The sequence below is a fragment of the Polypterus senegalus genome, chromosome 2 (genome assembly GCF_016835505.1).
Source record: "Polypterus senegalus isolate Bchr_013 chromosome 2, ASM1683550v1, whole genome shotgun sequence".
Classification (NCBI taxonomy): Eukaryota; Metazoa; Chordata; class Cladistia; order Polypteriformes; family Polypteridae; genus Polypterus; species Polypterus senegalus.
This window is the reverse complement of record NC_053155.1, coordinates 98666723-98689366: the sequence shown is the minus strand read 5'-3', so window position 1 is coordinate 98689366 and position 22644 is coordinate 98666723. Positions and strand designations below refer to the sequence as shown.

Genomic DNA, 22644 nt, shown 5'->3' with positions numbered 1-22644 from the left:
TAACATGTTCTCGGAGAAAATTCCATAAATCCAATCTCATAACTTCTCTTGTGGTTGAAACTCATCTCAGGACTCTTCAAAAGAACTATTTCAACCTTGGTGGTCTTCCAACTAGTTCCTCTTCCGTTTCACTGACTTTAACACACACCTTAGAGTTCACTGAACTGTATGCAAGGAATACCATATGGGGCTCTGTAATAAGAACTGGACTGCATGGGGGAATTAGATTATTAGATTATTTTAATAATCTGTTTGAATGAAGTAATACAGAATGGGGTTCTGTACTACTGAAATAAGTGTCAAGGAAAAAAAATAAAAATCTGTTCGAACTCTTTACGTAATTAGTTAAAATGGATTTTTTTTTTTTTTTGTGCTTGACACCTACGGGGTGTTGTACACTTACAGAATTTAAAATGTATGAACATGGGAAAAATTTAACCCCATTGACCTATTGCGTTTTTATAGTTAGTACTTAATCATTACACAAACATCTGATAAATAGTCTTTTCTGTTTATTTATTTATTTTCTGAAAATTTTAGTGTCAAACATGATTCTGAAGAAATCAATTTATTTTTAATAATATCCATAAAATGTGCCATAAATTTTTATGCAAATCGGTACATTTGAAAATCCATTTGTTGTTTTTTTTGCCAGGTAGAGTAACATTGCCAATTAAACATGTCGGATAACGGGGAAGTTGAAGACAAGCCACCAGCCCCTCCAATGCGAAACACAAGCACCATGATTGGAGCAAGCTGTAAGGATACAGGAACTCTGAACCATGGCTCTAAGCCTCTACCCCCAAACCCCGAGGAGAAAAAGAAGAAAGACCGCTCCATCAGGTCAATCTTCCCAGGAGCTGGTGACAAGAGTAAGTAGTTCTTTTCATACAATTTCCTTGAATAATGTTTTTCTTCCATAATATCAATTTTTTTTTCTGTTAACATTTTTGTAATCAAATTTTTATTGATAAAATGAAAAAAAAGTATAGTAAAAGGAAGCTAGCAATAACCAATTTTTTGGGGGGGCTGTGTAAGAACAAAAAAAAAAATCCCTACCACTATTTGCACCACTGGCGCAGAGTCAAATGCAGCAGATTTCCAGTGAGAGGCTAAAAGCAACTTAGCTGCAATGTTTGCCGTCATTAAAAGCCGGGGTAGGTGAGGAAAAGAGAAGAAAGGTCTAGGAGAAGAACTACTCCAGGAGACTAAGGAAATAGGGAGAGAGAGAGAGAGAATTATGGAATGGGATTCAGCCCCATGACACCAGAGAGTGGCAGCAGACCTTCCTAGAAAACGTGGAAGGGTGTAGGGTGTTAGGGCACAATCTACGGACAGATTTAACTTGTGTATGCTGGTGATCAGGATGTTTAGAGCAATTTTGTGATATTTACAAAGATGGTTTACATGCACAATGCAGAGGATGGGCATTTGGTGCAGACTAAATTTAATGTGAGCAAATGTAATATTACATGTAGGAAGAATATGAGGGAGAATAGACTAAACACTGGTTTGTATTTATGAGAATGGTTTGAATCAAATGATTACAAGGGATGAATTGGGGAAGAGACTTATCATTATCAGACTTAAAATTATCATTAGGACTGTCAAATTATACCAAAATATGGGTTTGAATACTCATATTAAAAATGTAAATATTTGAATATGTTTTGAACATGTTAAAGTTCTAAATGCTGCTGCATGTACATTTGTGTTCATCATGCTTTTGTATACATCATTTTTATTTTATTTTTTTCTTTTTTGTTTTGAATGGAGCAGTTTTGATTCTGACACTCCACCATAAAAAAGGGGTGAATTAGAAGGTGATCAAAGAGAAAGGCGTAATTGAGACACTTCACATGTAGTGATGGTCACTAGGATTTTATCGATATCGATACTAGTACCTATTGACACTCTTATTCATACTACTCTCCATAATGTGGGGTGATAATGTTTTTTCTTGAAGGGGTGGTAGCTAGGGGTTAATGGGTATCGTGATCTCCCTACAGTTGAAAAAAATGTTAACTTTTTTTTTTTTTTCAGTTGACATTACTAATTTTGTTTGTTTTTGCATTTCTTATGTAGCATCCCTCAGCTTTTATAAAGGAGCTGACCTGAGTTCAGTTTTTTTCTTCTTCAAATGATAAATCTAATAAATATGACCTTCTTGTTATACTATTGTCCTCAAAACTATCTTTTAATGAACAAAATGATTATTAATGTTAATAATCTAATGAACTAATATCTATACTAATAAAAGGCAAAGCCCTCACTGACTCACTCACTCACTCATCACTAATTCTCCAACTTCCCGTGTAAGTAGAAGGCTGAAATTTGGCAGGATCATTCCTTACAGCTTACTTACAAAAGTTGGGCAGGTTTCATTTCGAAATTCTACGCGTAATGGTCATAACTGGAACCTATTTTTCTTTATATACTGTAATGGACGTTAGCTTGATGGCCGTGGGGGGCAGAGCTGCGTGTGACATCATCACGCCTCCCACGTAATCACGTGAACTGACTGTGACCGCAGTACATAGAAAAGAAGGAAGAGCTCCCAAAGAGCGCTGAAGAAAAACACCGAATACTTTATTCGCGAGATACAAGTTTAATGTGAAGACACGAGGTATAAACGAGACTTTGGATCACTTTGTAACGCAGTTAAAATTGCTGTAGCGAGAAACTTTTAAGAGCCGGGTCTTAGCTAACATTAAATAAAGCCGTGGACATCGCAACATCACACGAGAGCAGCTCACGTGAACTGACTGAACGCAGTACGAGTGATCACTTCCATGTATCAAACCTGTTCAAAAAACCCATTACACCATTGACAAGGTAGGAAAAGAATATGCTCCAAGTTGAGCTCCACAGCTAACGCGGTTTTGCGGAAGCAATTTCGTCATGCTGCCACCAAATACAGAAAAATCCACAAGTTAATACACACGCTGTCTCTAGAGTTTCTCCACACTCAATGTATTCCTTGCATCCCCTGTATACCCTCTGATCTCCCATTTCAATTCAGAATCCTCCAATTTCCAGTAAGGCTCTGCTGCACGATGACAAGTAATAAGTCTCAGGGACAGACCCTACAAAACGATGCCATTGATTTCAGGCAAGATTGCTTTTCTCCTGGACAGCTATACGTTGCATTCTCAAGAGTGAGCTCGCGTAGCTTCGTTATATTACAACCGGTGTGCAGCCAGAAACTTTTAAGTGCTGGGTCTTAGCTAACATTAAATAAAGCCGAGAACATTGCAACATCACACAAGAGAGCAGCTCACGTGAACTGACTGAACGCAGTACGAGTGATCACTTCAATGCATCAAACCTGTTCAAAAAACGCATTACACAATTGACAAGGTGATGGCTTTATATGTCATTCGTTTATAAAACAGCGGAGAAGATGTGTAAAGGCTGTTTCACAAAAAACCAGCGGAGCGTCTTATATGAGCAGGCAGTCGGCTAAAGAAGGGAATCAATAAATATCTATAATTGTAATAAACAAACAAAAAATAACGTACAAGCCGCGGATTAAATAAAGGAAATGGGTACCTGAACGGTAAAGTAAGTCTCGAATAGCTACACAATAACTATAAGAATCGTAATAAACGAACAATAAAACAGTACAGAACCGCGAAGCAAGGAGTATTCCTGGCATCACCGTTATACCCTCTGATCTCCCATTTCAATTGAAATGCCTCAAATTTCCAGTAAGGCTCTGCTTCGCGATGACAATTAATAAGTCTCAGGGACACACCCTACAAAAGGTTGCCATTGATTTGAGGCAATATTGCTTTCCTCCTGGACAAAACTATTTGTTGCATTCTCAAAAGTAATCTCAGTGCACAGCTTGGTCATATTACAACCGGACTGCTGAACTGACAACGTGGTATACAAAGAGATCCTTAACAGATAGTTATTGGTATATTTTTCCCTCAGTTTAAAATGGTTTTATTCTTAATAAAAATTTAAAAGCAGTTCTTCGTAAGCGCGTTAGGATTTTGCTATATACAGTGTGTGTGTGTGTGTATATATATATATATATATATATATATATATATATATATATATATATATATATATAAATAAATATATTCTTTTTCAGGACTGTGTATTTCAACAATAATGTTTTAAAAATCCAAATAACTTTACAGATCTTCATTGTAAAAGGTTTAAACAATGTTTTCCATGCATGTTCAATTAACCATAATCAATTAATTAACATGCACCTGTGGAATGGTCGTTAAGACCTTAACAGTTTACAGAAAGTAGGCATTTAAGGTCACAGTTCTAAAAATGCAGGACACTAAAGAGACTTGTCTACCGACTGTGAAAATCACCCAAAGAAAGATGCCCAGGGTCCCTGCTCATCTGTGTGAACGTGCATTAGGCATGCTGCAGGGAGGCATGAGGACTGCTGATGTGGCTAGGGCAATAAATTGCCATGTCCGCACTGTGAGACGCCAAGACAGCGCTACAGGGAGACAGGAAGGACAGCTGATCATCCTCGCAGTGGAAGACCACGTGTAACAACACCTGCACAGGATCGGTACATCTGAATATTACACCTGCGTGACAGGTACAAGATGGCCACAACAACTGCCCGAGTCACACCAGGAACACACAATCCCTCCATCAGTGCTCAGTCTGTCCACAAAAGGCTGAGAGAGGCTGGACTGAGGGCTTGTAGGCCTGTTGTAAGGCAGGTCCTTACCAGACATCACCAGCAACACCGCCGCCTATGGGCACAAACCCACCTTCGCTGGACCAGACAGGAGTGGCAAAAAGTGCTCTTCACTGATGAGTCACGGTTTTGTCTCACCAGGAGTGATGGACGGATTCGTGTTTATCGTCGAAGGAATTGAGCACGTCTGGGACCTGTTGGATCGCAGGGTGAGGGCTAGGCCATTCCCCAGAAATGTCCAGGAACTTGCAGGTGCCTTGGTGGAAGAGTGGGGTAACATCTCACAGCAAGAACTGACAAATCTGGTCCAGTCCATGAGGAGGAGATGCACTGCAGTACTTCAAGCAGCTGGTGGCCACACCAGATACTGACTGGTACTTTTGATTTTGATCCTCCCTTCATTCAGGGACACATTGTGAAACATTTTTAGTTTGTCTTATGGTGTTGACTCTTTTAGTGTTCATACAAATATTTACACATTAAGTTTACTGAAAGTAAAAACAGTTGAAAGTCAGAGGACGTTTCTTTTTTTGCTGAGTATATATACAGTATATATATATATATATATATATATATATATATATATATATATATATATATATATATATATATATATATATATATTGTATATGTAGATGTATGTATCTATGTATGTGTGTGTATATATATATATATTGTGAAGTATAGCGGCCCGGACACACACAGGCGGACACCGTTTTAATCATCACCCACGTTTATTTACACAATGCTATACAAAAGTCAAGAGCACCGCCACCAAACCCCCAGCTCCCCAAAGTCCACAAACACAGTCCTCTTCACACAAATACTCAGGCCTCTCTTCGCCTCCTCTGCCTCGACCTTGTCCTCCTCCTCACCCGACTCCAGCCTTGATTGCAGGGCGGCGGCTCCTTAAGTAGGTGGCTGATTGGTGACCACACCCAGCCACCTGCCACAATATATATATATGTGTGTATATGTAGATATGTATATATATGTACTGTAGATCTGTGTATATATATATATCTATACTAATAAAAGGCAAAGCCCTCACTCACTCATCACTAATTCTCCAACTTCCCGTGTAGGTAGAAGGCTGAAATTTGGCAGGCTTATTCCTTACAGCTTACTTACAAAAGTTGAGCAGGTTTCATTTCGAAATTCTACACGTAATGGTCATAACGGTTGATAACGGACAACAACGTCTGCCATGTTGAACTTTCTTATTTATGGCCCCATATTCATGAAATTTGTTAGATGGCTTCCCTGCACTAACCGAAACCGATGTACGTACTTATTTCGATGGTATGACGCCACTGTCGGCCGCCATATTGAACTTTCCAGCGTCACTAATTCTCCAACTTCCCGTGTAGGTAGAAGGCTGAAATTTGGCATGCTCATTCCTTACAGCTTACTTAAAAAAGTTGAGCAGGTTTCATTTCGAAATTCTACACATAATGGTCATAACGGTCGACATCGTCCGCCATGTTGAACTTTCTTATTTATGGGCCCCGTCTTCACAAAATTTGGTAGGCGGCTTCCCTGCGCTAACCGAAACCAATGTACGTACTTATTTCAGTGGTATGATGCCACTGTCGGCTGCCATATTGAACTTTTCAACAGTCTTTTTTACTTATGGGCCCATCTTCAAGAAATTTGGTACACGGGTTCCCAACGCTAACTGAATCTTACTTACGTACATATATACGTCCATAGCCTGCAGCTCGGTTACCGTGTGAGGCAGTGTTGGGTTCCCCATCCCAACGCCTCTCTCGTTGTTAGCTGCCTGCCTATATAAGGCCGTCCGTCGCTCCGGTCTCCCTTCCTTGCTTCGCCACGGGATTCACGTCTCCCTGCTGATAACTACAGCCTTATTATTTAATCCACGGCCTCTCTGCTGTTTTATTGTTCGTTTATTATGATTATAGTTATTGTGTAGGTGTTTTAGACTTACTTTGCATTGCTCAGGTACCCATTTCCTTTATCATTCCAACCGTACCCCCATTACCATGTCTATCGAGGTGATCACCATCGATCAAAGAACTGTCACTTACAGAGTGGTTTCCATGCCTGGAGATGGCGCCTACCTTTTCCATTCTCTTTGTTACATATTGCACGGCCATATCAGGCTCACTCTTGATATCCGGAGGAACATTGTGTCTTATGTATTGAATGACTGGGACAGGTTCAAGGTGTGGACTGATGACGGTAGGGCTGACCCAGCTCTAGACTGGCCTTAGAGTAAAGGCAAGGTGGTGTAGTTCAAAATCTGGAAGTGAGACACCTCCTTCTGATGTGTCGTAGATCAGAGTGGAGTGTTTAATAGATGTTCTCTTGTGATTCCAAAGGAATAAAGACAACAAAGACTTTATAGATTGCTAGATCTTAGGATGGGGAGAAAGAATGAGCATTGAGTTTACAAAGTTAATTGTAGGGAACAGATTAATTTTAGTAATTGCCTGGATTGTATTGGACTGAGAGAGGAAGGAGGAACCAAGAGAAAACTGATTTTCTGACACCCTTCAGAATGTGGTGAAAGGTAGCAGCTGCAAACTCCTTGATTGTGGCATAGATGTCAAATCCCAGGTATCTGAAAGATACCCTCTGAATAAACAAGGCAAATTTAGACAAATGACCAGAAGAATTCAGTGAGAAAAGAAAACATTTAGACCAGTTAATCTTGTATCCAGACAGGGCTTCACAGATGTTAAAACATGTAAGGGACATTGGGAACAGCAGGGCCTTACCAAGGTAGAATAAAACATCAGCAGCATACAGTGAAACTTTTTGGGCTGTATCTTTAATCAGCAGCATTGTAAATTTGTACTGTTTGGCTGATGCTGTCCCCATTGAAGCATTTTGTCTCTTGTACATCCAACAGTTTCTCAAAACAAGTATTGCAGTTGTATATATTTTTGTTTGAGGAAAAAATTATATGCACGTTCACTTTATCACTCCAGAGCAACAATTAAATAGTTTTTAATTACATACACATCCAATAATTTACTTTCAAAATTGTTTTTCATGAGACAGAAAAACCTGGCTTTAGTCCTGTTATTGTGTACGGGTATTGAGGAGTTTGAAATGCTGCAGAGATCAAAACATTTTCACCGTAGAGCTACACAAAACACTTGAAAACACTAAAAAATAGCTGAGCAGTATCCATTGTGGCTTGTTGTGGGAGTTTACCAGACATATTCTCATGTTTGAAAAAGGTGGTCTTTGCATTAATATCTGCATTTTCATCCACTTAGTTGTTCAAAAACATTTTTTCACACCTGAAGATAGTGTTTAGTTCATTTTGCAACCGATTTACAATGGATCGTTCAGAAATGTGTGTGCAGCTGAACTGCTACAAACTAGACATAGTACAACAAAGTTGTGACAAACAGGAATCGCATTGAAACTGTAAATCCAATTTTATGTTCAGTACATGTTAATGATAAATATGAACAAGTTTTGTGTGTGCTCAATTTATTATAATAATAATTAAGACACGTTTAACTTGGCATAACAGTAGAACTCTGAGTGCAAAAATTGAAAATAGGCTATATGTTATTGTCCAATGGCCACACCAGTTGTCTAAAGCTTGCAAATTGACATTTTATGTGGAAAAGGTTGTAAAAAGTATTTATGGACATTTAAAATTTGGAATTTTATGTTTCAGATTACTACTTTTTATGTTCCTTCACCCTATTTCAAATGAGCAGATTAGTTAAATTGCTATAAAAGTTAGGGTTTAGTTGTCGTCCTTCAAACATGGTAACATTTTCCAGAAAACATTGCAAGTTTGACTTCTGTCTCATTACTTTATAGGTTTGTTTTGTTATTTTGCTCATTTTGCTTTTATTTTAAATATACTTAACCTCCTCCTTCACTTTTCTTGTACTGCTAAAATACATAAAATACATTTTATGGTTATTTTTATCGTTAGCAATATTAGTAAGATTTTTCTCCAGTTGTGTTTTAGCTTTTCTGATTACTTTTTAAGCTGTTGATCCCTTTCAGCAATTGACAAGTCATGTCATTCTTCTAAAGCCCCAGTCACTATTTCCAGCCACAGGACTATATACTCAGTAGCCACTTTATTACATTCACTTGTTCATGTGCTTGTTAACGCAAATATCTAATAGGCCAATCACATAGCAGCAACTCAATGCATTCAGACATGTAGACATTGTCAGGATGACTTGCTGAAGCATCAACATGGGAAAGAAAGGTGATTTAAATGACTTTGAATGTGGCATTATTATTGGTTCCAGACAGGCTGGCATCTGGTATTTCAGAAACTGCTGATCTGCTTTGATTTTCATGCACAACCATCTCTAGGGTTTACAGAGAATAGTCCGAAAAAGGGAAAATACCTATTGAGCAACAGTTCTCTGAGTGAAAATGCCTTCTTGGTGCCAGAGGTCAGAGAGAATGGCCAGACAGGTTCAGACTGATAGAAAGGCAACTGTAATTCAAATAACCACTTCGAGATGTACAGAAAAGCATCTCTGAATGCACAATATGTCAAACCTTAAAGCAGATGGACTACAGCAGCCGGAGACCACATCACGTGGCACTCCTATAAGCTAAGAACAGGCAACCGAGGCTACAGTTTGCATAGAGTAACTAAAATTGGACAATAGAAGATTAGATTGGAGAAACATTACCTGGTCTGCGTCGTCTCACTTTATGCTGCAACATTTGGATGACAGGGTAAGAATTTGGTGTCAACAACATGAAAGCTTGGATACATCCTGCTTTGTATTGACAGTTCGGGCTGGTGGTCGTGTCATGGTGTGGGGGGTATTTTCTTTTGCACACTGTGGGCCCCTTAGTAGCAACTGAGAATCATTTAAATGTCACGGCTTACTTGAGTATTGCTGCTGACCATGTCCATCCCTTTTTGACTGCAGTGTACCCATCTTCCGATTGCTACTTCAAGCAGGATAACGCACGCAGCATGTCACAAAGCTCAGTCTGACTTCAACAAAACAAAAGTAAGGAACATTTACTCTGCATGTCACCTGTCCCACAAGGGTTGCTAATCTTCTGAATCACTCCTACACACATTTGTCATGGCAGGGTCCTTGGGTAGCTCTGTTTTCCCTTTTAGAGTCTTTATTACATAGACCATAGCAAAATACCCCAATCTCTTACTTTTAAAAACAAACTGTCAGGATTGGCTGCTGCAGTAGTTCAATACTTCCCTCTTTCTTCAACATCTGCAACCCTAGTCAATTATAGTGCAGAACAGGCAGTGGAAAAGTTACAAATGTATTCATGTGTTATCTTAAGGGGCAACTGAGGGAGTTTCTTTGTTAGCATGTCTTTATGCCAATCTGACTTCCTTGATGTACTTCCCAAACCAATGGGACATTGTAGTACAGGTAGTCCCAAAGTTGCGGACATCCGACCTATGACTTACAAACGGGGCCGCAGCTGTGACACATGCGCCTCAGTAACTGCCACTCTGTCATCTTTAGCCTGGGGAGACGCTGCAAGCGGTGGCTGCATTGAGGTTGGAGGGGGCAATTTCGCGCAGTGTAGTGTCTCTCGGGCGGCTCCGGGCGGCAAGCAGTGACCCTTAGTCCATAGTCACCGAGGCCACAGCTATCGCTTGTGTGCAGGACGGAGGCTTGATGGGGCAGTTTCACTGCCCGTCCACCACCGCCGCAGTTACTGCTTATGACTGGATGGAGCGGAGGGGGGTTTTTCACTGCCCACCCACCACACATGGCTGCCCCATTCGTTCTCGGTGGGCAGCTGGTGATGCTGCAAGCGGTGACACGGTTGTGGCTGAACGGAGGCCTTTGTGGGTGAACGGGGCGGTGGGAGGTAGCATTCTAGTGTGCCTTGGGTCGCTGTCTGTTGAATGGGGGTGGTGGCGGGCGATTCATTACCTTCCTTTGGCCACACCATGCTCATTCTCGGTGGCTGGACAATGCAGGCAGCATACTGTAGTGGAGGTGACTGTGAGGTGGGCTGATGGTGAACCACCCCTCGCCACTCCCATTCATTCTCAATAGCAAGCCTGCTTGTACTGTTACGCACATAGCAGGAAGTTGTCTCTTGTCAGTACATCAGACATGTTGAAAATGGGTGCCTTCCTGCTGTGATAGTGTGTACAGTGCTGTGCAGAAGAGCTCATCTTAACTTTTTGTCTTCACCCTTCAAGAATGTCTATGAAGCACAAATCTGATGCAATTGCTGGTGATACAGTAAAGAAGAGAAAAACAATCACCATTGAAAATAAAGTAGAAATAATAGAAAGGTCAAAGAGAGGTGAAACTCCATCATTCATTGGTAGAGCACTTGGTTACAGTCGGTCAACAATAGTATTTATTAAAATAATGTACCTGTTCCGACTTACATACAAATTCAACTTAAGTACAAACCTACAGTCCCTATCTCGTACGTAACCCAGGGACTGCCTGTACAAGGCTACAACCCTGGTTTATTACAGTCCTATAAAGGCATGACGTGGCATCCATTTTAATCCTCAGACAGATTTGTCCTTTCATCTCAACCCACCTGTATTCCCTCAGGCCAGAACTTTCTTTATAACTGGTGTTTTCCTAACATTATATCTGTAGTAAGTACAGCAATTGATTTCTAAAGTATTTTGCTCCTAAGTAAATATTTTATGTATTTAATTATTACATCATCGGCATGACATTTCCAATTAAAGCTGTTCATCACCTACTACTAAGTCCCTATCTTGGACAATCTGAACCTTTCAGTACTCTTACAGCAGTATATTGCTGAAAAAAAGAAGTAGAGAAAAAGCTACAGGAATCCTTTTATTATGTAAACTGGAACACTGTTAGTGATTTTTATTCAAATTGAGATGGAATTTAAAAGCTGTAACAATTCACACACATTTTGACCGAGATTAGGGTTGTTTAGGGCTTTAAAGAGTAACATAATCCCCTATCATCAACATTTTCCCTTCCAGACCAAATTATTATTTTCTATGCTTGTTTTGATTGCTCTAACAAGTAGCCCTCTATATAATTGCTTGGAACACCACAGGATTCATGCTTTGTTTCTATACATGATGTAAAAAAGATTTTCAAACAAATTGAAGTGAGAGAGTGCATATTGTGTCCTTGGCCGGAGCTATACTTCATGTGACGCGACGCATGCTGCAGCGGACGCTCCTGCTACGCAAGCATTGTAGTGTTCATACTTGCGCGCGTGCTTTACGTAAATCTGGAGGAATCCACCAGGTGGCAGTGCGAGATATTATCACGGTGAGAACATGTTCGGCTTCTGTGTGTTGTGAATTGCCTAGAACACCTATTAAATTCTGATGACACCTTACTGCAATATCTCTGAAAAGGATGTTTAAAAACTGGGATGGCGTTTACGACGGCCTGCTTTAATGATAAAGTAAACTACGAGGTTAAAGTGGACATTTCGAGATTAAAGCCGAAATTTCCACTTTAATCACAAAATACACGTTTTCACCGTTTCCTTTATTTTTTTCTCAGTGGTTCAAATACTGTATAACGCTATACATTATGTTGCTGCTGTTAAGTTGCAAAAATAAAAAAAATAACATGACACAAAAGATGTTATGTGAGACTTTTAAAATGTATCGTGTCATTACGTTCGGGTACTATCTACATGTGACAGAAAGCCTCTATGCCGATCCTACGGGATGGATGCTTCGATGTGGTGAAGCAAAATGCCGACATACACATGCATTCGTGGTGCTTTTATATTCAAGAGTCACATATTCCCGATCTTAATGGCACGATACATAAAGTCTCATACCATCTTTGTGCAGTCTATTTTTTTTCTTTTCAACTTCACACGCCGGCAACATAATGTAATATCGCTATATGAGCCAAAAAATAAAAGACAACCTGGCGATGCGCATTCTGTTAAAGTGACCGAAATTTCGAAATATCACTAACCGTGAACTTCACCACATAATAAAGCGAACAGGTATGAACATCATCCCAATTTTTAATCACTACGAGCTTCTTGGACCTGACAGCAGGTAAAGTAAAAAATATTAAAAATAGATGGCACAAAAAGATGGTATGTGAGACTTTTAAAATGTATCGTGATCATTACGATCGGGAATATGCGACGACTCGAATAACAAAACACCACGAATGCATCTGTATGTCGGCATTTTGTTTCACCACTTTGAACCATTCATCAAACAGCTAGCGCTGTACCGATCCCGAAGGATCTCTATAGAGGCTTCCGGTCACATGTAGATAGTAAACAGAGACTGTGACATCACGTTCCGACTTTTAGCACACTGCGCCTCCCGACTTTTGCTGGTACTGCTCGCTGCGCGTGGCATTAATTTCTGAGCACTTGCTCAGAGGGCAGCGTGAAATGAGCGCTGGGAGCGTGTAGGCGGCCATGATGCAGCGCGGTACGGCGCGTTCTTGAAGCGTGAAGTATAAATCGGCCCTTAGGCATCTGATGGAATTTCAGTACATGCATTAAATACCTGTAGAAACCAATTAGCTGCTGTATTCAGTGCCAGCCTTACCATGTTTACTGTCACAGTGACAAATGGAAAATTTTCTTCCTGACAATATTGGAAAATCAGTGTTATTTTAATGTACTAATTAAATGCATTTTTTCAATGAGCAAAATTCACAGTAAAAATGGCTTTTTTTCAAAAATTCTATTCTAACTAATTTTTAGCAGAAAGTAATTCTATAATAATGGTGTACATATCATTCAGTATGTTGTTTGAGTGTGCTGTTTATATTCCTCTGAAAGCCTTCAGAAATACACTGGAGAACTCCCTTGGAAGATAAAATGGACAAGATTTGATTGATAAGTATTCAAATCCAGTGAGCAATTTTTAGAGACTGTTTTAATACTTGTGCATTACATATTGCCTTAAAGCACACTCCTCCTCCTTTGCTTTTGCCTACTAGTTAGGGCCGATCCTCACGAAAGGCATTAAAGCCATCAGGCTATGTTGCAGCATCTGGTGTCTCAACATTTAGCTGCTTTATTAAGAAACAAAAAACACTGCAGTTTCTGATATTTCTCCATGTAGCCAATCTTGTATGTATGTTGTCTTGTTTTTTTTTATCAAGAGAGCGCATATTGGTATGGTGCTTGTGGCGTTTTGCTCTCAAATGGATTCTTGCCCTTCCATATTTTCTAGTTCTCTTTGTTTGGTGATTAGTCAACATGTGCTGGTAGTGTTGCCTGGGAATGACTGGTGACTGAAGCTCCACATTATTTAATAAACTAAAAGTTTAATTCTGAATATCGTAGGAACCTTGATTAATAGTCAGTAAAATGCCCATCTAGGAGGATGCCCTAATAATGTGGAATTTGAAAATTAAATTTTTATTTGGTGAGAGAGGGCATGCAGGTTATGGGTGTGACTGAGCAAGATACAGAGGACAGGAAGATATGAAAACAGATGATCTGCTGTGGTGACACTTAATGGGAGCAGCCGAAAGAAGAAGATATTAATGTTATCTATGCATGGTTAAGTAATTTCTAAAAAAAAAAAAAAACAGCACTTCAAATATTTTGGTGTACGCTAATTCGATGACGATAAAATTGATATTGAATCAGGGCATTGTTAATTTGAAATCGAGTCGGGACATCAGTGCTGATTCCCAGCCCTGCTAGCATATACTGTAAAAATATCATGTTCTGTATACACACATTTTTATGACCGAATAACAAATGTTCTGTCAAAGAAAGTTGCAATGACAGGACTTTAGCAAAGAGGAGCCTTAATTTCAGCATATGCCACAGTACTGTGTGTAGACCCTATTGTAAAGGAACTTCATTCTCAGAGAATTAATTAACAGAGGCAGTACTGTATTTGATCCTAGTTGAAAGTTTCAAGTTATAGTTGAAAGCAAAAAATGTGAACATATTGCAAAGGTATGAGTATATTGTTTTGCAAATGTACTTATTTTGTATATTTAACCTGACATCCATTAAAGATACAGTATCTCCAATTGCTAATTTAAGCAGAAATAACAGTTTTGCTCTTTGATTTGCTGTAAGAGGTAAAGGCTATATGTCTGAAGACCATAAACACATATTTAATGTGTTGTTATGAATCGTTAGGTACTATAAAATTAAGTGTTAATCTGCAAAAAGCTCACAAGTTGACTGTAGATTTTTTTTATTATTATTATTATTCTCTGCAGCAAATAAAAAGAAGGAGCGACCAGAAATTTCATTGCCATCAGACTTTGAACATACTATACATGTTGGATTTGATGCAGTCACTGGAGAATTCACTGTAAGTAAGATAAGATGCCCTTTTTTCAGGTATTCCTGTTACAATTCTACTTTGTGTATTTATCTGAATGCTACTTTCTGCTTATTGCATTTTTGAGATATGAGACAAGCTACTGTATATTTGCAATTCTCTAAGTTGCTTGAGATACTCCTGCTTAGAGTCTTCTTTTTTTCCGGCTGCTTAAATCAATCTTAATTAAATCTTCACTTCATCACATGCAGTAGAGGTCAGGACTTTAATTAGTAAGCGAAGTGTGAACATCTTCATTTCTGTTAACAAATCCTAATTTTTAGAAAGTGATTCATTATAATGTAACAACACTGTCACGCAGAATCTATTTCATCCTCCTATACTCTCCTTAAGTGTTGTCTGCTAATGGCAGTGTATAACTTCAGGCTTTTCAATGCTGGAAGAATTTAACATAAAAATTTATTACAACGCTTGTTTTAAATTGCAGTCAATTATGACAGTTAAAGATGTTTGAAGATTTTATTAAAATTCAGTATTTAAAATTTTAGCTGTTCATTAAATTTCTGTTTTTTATAATGTAATTTACTGGCCTTTTTTTGTACGTTTACAAGTCAGTCAGTCAGTCATTCTCCAACCCGCTATATCCTAACACAGGGTCATGGGGGCCTGCTGGAGCCAATCCCAGCCAACACAGGGTGCAAGGCAGGAATAAATCCCTGGGCAGGGTGCCAGCCAATCGCAGGGCACACACACACACACACACACACCCACACCAAGCACACACTACGGACAATTTAGGATCGCGTAAATGCACCTAACCTGCATGTCTTTGGACTGTGGGAGGAAACCCAGATACGGGGAGAACATGCCAACTCCACGCAGGGAGGACCTGGGAAGCGAACCCAGGTCTCCTTACTGCAAAGCAACAGCGCTACCACTGTGCCACCATGCCACCCCACGTTTAAAAATATGACCTGTAATATTTCAAAGAATTAGAGAAGTAAATGGTAAAAAGTTTGTCAACTGACAAAAGTAGTTTAGTATTTCAAACTGGTCAAAAGTATGGTATGTAGACCTGTGTGATGGTCTGGGTTGACTCCAGCTGCCTCAACATCCTTAAACCCAGAATGATTCATAACGTGGTCAGGGGCACAAAATAGTCAACAATCAATAGTGCAAATAGCACAATGCAGGCCTTCATTCATAAATAATCCATAAAAGCAGGTGTAATCTGTGAAAGTTAATATACACAATAAAACGTGACATTAAAACCTTTTAGCAATCTGGTCTTCTTTCCTTTCTCTCTCTTTCTCTCTCCCTCCCACCCGCTCATTGTGTCTTCTCTTCGTCATCTCAGCTGGAGGAGATTCCAGCAGCTGTTGTCCCAACCTCTAGCTTTCGTCATGACTGCCTCTTTCTTGTCATTATGAGTTCTTCCTTACACCATTCTGGCGCCTACTGGATCCCTAGGAGAGCTCCTGTGTTATCCCCCACTCCTTCCATCTGCTCATTGAAGGATGATCCACCCAGTAGTGCTGATCACTCACTCCTCCGTGGGGCCAATGACCCCCTGCTTTCTCATCACTGCACCAGTTCGAGCACCCGATTCCTCCTCCCCCTCCCTTCTTGGCTTTAACAGTTTTGTTTATCTTTTCATTTCCCTTTTCCTGCCAGTCTTCTTTTTATCCTGCTTTTGGATGCAGGAGCCGCTGTCAGACTCCAGAGTGCTAATGCGACAATTGACCATTTATCTATTTAAAAACCACTCAATGCTACAGTTCCTGATGTGTTTAAAAAATTTTTGGAAATTTTAAAAGGTTTTGTTTCAGATTACTATTTTTTATTTTTCCTTCCCCCTATTTAAAATGAGCAGATTAGTTAAATTGCTAAAAAAGTTGGGTTTGTTGCCCCCTTAAAAAACGGGTGTAACTTTTTTCCAGAAAACTATAAAAGTTTGACTTCTGTCTCATTACTTTAAAAGGTTTGTTTTTTTTGCCTTTTTTGTTTTTTATTTTAAATATACTTAACCTCCTCCTTCACTTTTTTTTTGAAATTCAAAAACCATAAAATACTTTTTTATGGTTATTTTATCGGAATTTGGTTACATTTTTCCTTTTGGGGAAACTTTTCATTATTTTTTAAGCTGTTGATCCCTTTCAGAATTGACAAGTTTAATTTTTTCTAAAGCCCCATTTTTTAGCCACAGGACTAATTAAATAGCCATTTTTAAAAATTTTCCCCCTTTTCTGTGCTTGAAAAGCAAAATATCAAAAGGGGCCAATCACATAGCAAACTAAATGCATTCGGGTTTGTAGACATTGTCAGGATGATTTAAGGCATCAACATGGGAAAGAAAGGTGATTTAAATGACTTTGAATGTGGATTTTTTTGGTTCCAGACAGGCTGGCATCTTTTTTTCAGAAACTGCTGATCTGCTTTGATTTTCCGGCACAACCATCTCTAGGGTTTAAGAAAATAGTCCAAAAAGGGAAAATATCTATTGAGCAACAGTTTTTGAGTGAAAATCCTTTCTTGCCAGAGGTAGAAGAAGGGCCCGACAGGTTCAGACTGATAAAAAGCGCAATTAATTAAAATAACCATTCGAGATTTTTACAGAAAAGCATCTCAAATTTAACAATATGTCAAACAAAAAACAGATGGACTACAAGGCCGGAGACCACATCACGTGGCCCCTATGTTAAGAACAGGAAACCCCGGGTACAGTTTGCATAAAAGTAACAAAAATTGGACAATAGAAAATTAGATTAAAAACATTACCCTGGTCTCCGTCTTCATTTTATGCTGCAACTTTTGGGAACAAAAAGAATTTGGTGTCAAAACATGAAAGTTTGGGAACATCCTGCTTTGTATTAACAGTTCGGCTGGTGGCCGGTTAAAGTGTAAAGTTTTTTTTTTTACACTGGGGGCCCCAAAAAGGGGCAAACGGGAGAATCTTTTTAAATGTCCGGCTTAGAGTATTGTTGCGACCATGTCCACCCCTTTTTGACTGCGGTGTACCCATCTTCCGATTGCTATTAAAAACGGGAAAACCCCCCCTGGCTGTCACAAAGCTCAGCCCAAATTTCAACAAAAAAAAAAAGGGTAAACTTTTACTCTGCATGTCACCTGCCCCAAAAAGGGTTGCTAATCTTCGGAACCCCACCCCATTTTCGGGCAGGGCCCGGGTAGCTCTGTTTTCCTTTTTGAGTCTTTATTATATAGACCATAGAAACCCCCAACCCTTTTAAAACAAACTGTCGGGATTTTCCCGGAAATTCAATATTTCCTTTTTTCCAACATCCCCCTAGTCAATTATAGTAGAACAGGGGGGAAAATTCCCAAATTTCATGTGTTATTTTAAAGGGGCAACTGGGGGAGTTTTTTTTAGCATGTCTTTATCCAATCAACTTCCTTGATGTTTTCCCCAAACCAAGGGGAAATTGTGGTACAGGTAGCCCCAAAAGGGCGGACATCCGCCCTCTATTGACTTAAAAAGGGGGGGCCCCTGTGAACATGCCCTCAGAAAGCTGCCCTCTGTAAATTTTTGGCCTGGGGGGGGCGTTTGCAAGGGGGGCAACTGAGGCTGGGGGGGGCTTTTCCGGGGGTGAAAGGTTTCCCGGGGCCCCGGGCGGAAGAGTGATTTTTTAGTCCATGGGCCCCCCCGAGGCCCGCCCGGGTTTTGGGCCAGGAGGGAGGCTTGATGGGGCAGTTCACTTGGCCCCCACCGCCAGTTCCCGCTTATGACTGGATGGGCGGAGGGGGGTTTTTTCATGCCCCCCCACCAAAAGGGTCCCCCATTGGGTTTCTCGGGGGGCAGCTGGTGATCTAGCGGTGACAGGGGTTGTGGCTGGGCGGGGGCCCCTTTTGTGGGGGGAAGGGGGCGGGGGGGGAGGTAGCATTCTAGTGTGCCTTGGGTCGCTTCTTTTGGGAATGGGGGTGGTGGCGGGCGATTAAATTCCCTTTCCCCTTTGGCCCCCACCATGCTCTTTCCCGGTGGCGGGACAATCAGGCAGCTTTACTGAGTGGGGTGATTGGGGGGTGGGCGGGATGGTGAACCACCCCCCTCCCATTCATTCTAAATTAGCAAAGCCTGTTTGTCGGGCCACATAGCAGGAAGGTTCTTGTCATTACATCAGACATTTGAAAAATTGGGTGCCTTCCTGCTGTGATGGTGTGTACAGTGCTGTGCAGAAGAGCTCATCCTTTTTGTCTTCCCCCTTAAAGAATGTCTATGAAGCAAAAATCGGGTTGCATGCGGGGACGGTAAAAAAAAAAAACCCATCACCATTGAAAAAAAAAGTAGAAAAAAGAAAGGTCAAAGGGGGGTGAAACTCCACCACCATTGGTGGAGCACTTGGTTACAGTCGGCAACAATAGTATTTATTAAAATAATGTCCTGTTCCGACTTTACTTTACAAATTCAATTTGGGTAAAAAATTTAAAAGTCCCTACCTTGGGGGCCCGGGGGACTGCCTGTAAAAGGGGCAAAAACCCGTTTTATTCGGTCCTATAAAGGCGGGCGGGGGCATCCATTTAACCCTCAAACAGTTTGCCCTTTTCACCCTTCAACCCACCTGTATTCCCTCAGGCCGAACTTTTTTAAAACCCTGGTGTTTTCCTAACATTATATCTGTAAAAAAAGTACAGCAATTGATTTCAAAAAGTTTTTTTCCCAAGTAAATATTTTTGAAAATTTAATTTTTAAACATCATGGCATGACATTTCCAATTAAAGCTGCCATCACCTACTACTAAGCCCCCATCTTGGACAATCTGAACCTTTCAGTACTCTTACAGCAGTATTTGGAAAAAAAGTAGAGAAAAAGCTACAGGAATCCTTTTATTATGTAAACTGGAACACTGTTGGGGTGATTTTTTTTTTCAAATTGGATAAAATTTAAAAACAAAAAAATTCCCAACACTTTTTGCCCGAGATTAGGGTTTTTGGGGGGTTTTAAAAGGGAAACCCAAACCCCCCTATCTCAACTTTTTCCCCTTCCCTGAAAATTATTATTTTCTATGCTTTTTTTGATTGCTCAACCCAATTAGCCCCCAAATAATTGTTTGGGAACACCACGGGATTCATGTTTTGTTTTATCTTTGATGAAAAAAAGTTTTTCAAATAAATTGAAGTGAGAGAGGATATTGTGCCCTTTGGGCCCGGACTATACTTCATGTGGGACGCATGCTGCAGGGGGCGCTCCGCAATCCCTTGTGGGCCCTTGGGGGTTTCGAATCTGGAGGAATCCAAGGTGGCAGTGCGGTTTTATCACGGTAAAAAAAATGTTGGCTTCTGTGTGTTGGGGTTGCCTAGAACACCTATTAAATTTGGCCCTTTACTGAAAATTTTCCTAAAAGGTTTTAAAAAACGGGAGGGCTTTGGAAGGCCTGCTTTAATAAAAAAAACCCGAGGTTAAAGTGGAATTTGAATTAAAGCCGAAACCCCCTTTAACCCAAAAACCACGAAACCGTTTCCTTTTTTTTTTTCTCAGGGGTTTTAAAAAATACTGTAGCGTTTCCATTATGTTGCTGCTGTTAAGTTGCAAAAAAAAAAAAATAAAAATGACAAAAAAGATGTTATGTGAGATTTTTAAAATTTTGGTGTCATTCGTTAAATTCCCCCATGTGACAGAAAGCCCTTTTGCCGACCCCCGGGGGATGTTTTGATGTGGTAAAAAAAAAGCCGATTATACACATGCATTGGTGGTGCTTTTATATTGAGTCACATTTTCCCAAACGGGGCCGTACTTTTTAAAAAGTCCCCACAATACCCGTCAGCCACCCCAAACCCCCCGGGGAAACATAATGTATGCGCTGGAGCCATTGAAAAAAAAAAGCCGGTGGCGTTTTTGGTTAAAGGGGAAATTTGGGGCAACCCAAATTTCCCTTTAAATGGTTTTTACTTTTATTAAAAGAAAAATGTAAACATCATCCCGGTTTTTAATAAATACGAGCTTCTTGGACCGGGACAGCAGGTAAAGTAAAAATTTTAAAAAATAGATGGCAAAAAAGGATGGTATGGAGATTTTAAATGATCGTTCATTCGATGGGGAATATCCGACCGGAAAAAAACCCCCGAATGCATCTGAAATAACCGGCTTTTGTTTCCCACGAACCATTCATCAAACACCCAAAGCCCCACCGATCCCGGGACCCGGGCAAAAACTTCCGGTCACATGTAGATAGTAAACAGGGCTGGGGCATCACTTTCCGACTTTTGCCACGGCCCCCGATTTTTTTCTGGTACCTGCTTCCTGCCGGGATTAATTTCTGAGCATTTTGCTCAGGGGGTTTTGGGCGGAAAACCCGGGGGCGTGTGGCGGCCCCCGGCGGGCCCCCCGGCGGGGGTTTGAGCGTGGTATTGGGCCCTTAGGCATCTGATGGAATTTCAGCAGCATTAAAATCCCGAAAAACCAATTAGCTGTTATTCAGTGCCACCCTTTTACCTTTTACTGTAAAGGGCAAATGGAAAATTTTCTTCCACAATTTGGGAAAAATCAGTGTTTTTTTTTAATGTACTAATTAAATGCATTTTTTAAATGAAAAATTCAAGAAAAATGGTTTTTTTTAAAAAAATTTATTCTAACAAATTTTTTGCGAAAGTAATTCTATAATAATGGTGTACATTTTATTCAGTATGTTGTTTGAGTGTGTTGTTTATATTCCCCCTAAAAAGCCTTCAGAAATACACGGGAGAACTCCTTGGAAGATGGGGGAAAAAATTTGGGTCGATAAATTTCAAATCCATTGAGAATTTTTAGAGACTTTTTTAATATTGGCCCATTACATATTCCCTTTAAAAACACCCCTCCCCCTTTTGTTTTTTGCCTACAAATTCGGGCCGATCCTCACGAAAGGCATTAAAGCCATCGGGGCTATGTTCAGCATCGGGGTGTCTCAGCATTTAGCTGTTTAAGAAAAAAAAAACACTGCATTTTCCCGTATTTCCCCAAAAGCCAATCTTGTATGTTTTTTGTCTTTTTTTTTTTATCAAGAGGCCAATTGGTATTTCTTTTTGGCTTTTTTTCTAAAAATGGATTCTTGCCCTTCCATATTTTCTAGCCTTTTTTGTTTGGGATTTAACATGTGCTGCTAGTGTTGCCTGGGAATGACTGGGGACTGGCTCCATTTTTAATAAACAAAAAGGAATTTTAAAATACAGGGAACCATTAAATTAGTAAATGGAGGGGATGCCCTAATAATGGGGGTTTAAAAATTAAATTTTATTTGGGAAAAGGGATGCGGGTTTTGGTGGGTGGACCAAGATACAGAGGACGGAAAGATTAAAAACAGATGATCGGGTTGTGGTGACATTAAGGGGGGAGCAGCCGAAGAAGATTTTAAAGTTATCTATGCATGGTTAAAAATTTCTAAAAAAAAAAAAAAAGCCTTCAAATATTTTGGTTTTGTTTTAATTTCGGGATAAAATTATATTGAATCAGGGCATTGTTAATTTGAAATCAAGTCGGGACATCAGTGCTGATTCCCAGCCCTGCAAACCCCCTCTGTAAAAATATCATGTTCTTTTTAATAAAAATTTTTATCCCCCAATAAAAATGTTCTGTAAAAAGGGGCCAATGACAGGACTTTGAAAGAGGGCCTTAATTTCAGCATATGCCATGAGGGTTGTGTAGACCCCTATTGTAAAAAAACCCCACCCCTCAGAGAATTTTAAAGGGTACTGTTTTGATCCTAGTTGAAAGTTTAAAGTTATAGTTGAAAAAAAAATTTTTAAACTTTTTAAA

The 22644-nt window shown here is 39.9% G+C and overlaps 1 protein-coding gene across 1 annotated transcript in view; it reads left to right on the top strand.

Moving 5' to 3' along the window:
- Window positions 1-654: 654 nt before the first annotated feature.
- Window positions 655-22644, top strand: part of pak1 (p21 protein (Cdc42/Rac)-activated kinase 1) — a 70997-nt gene continuing 49007 nt past the window's right edge. The window contains exons 1-2 of the mRNA XM_039746246.1: window positions 655-872; window positions 14836-14930. Of these exons, the coding sequence (XP_039602180.1) occupies window positions 680-872; window positions 14836-14930 (288 nt within the window). The 5' untranslated portion in view covers window positions 655-679. The remainder of the gene's footprint in view (window positions 873-14835; window positions 14931-22644) is intronic.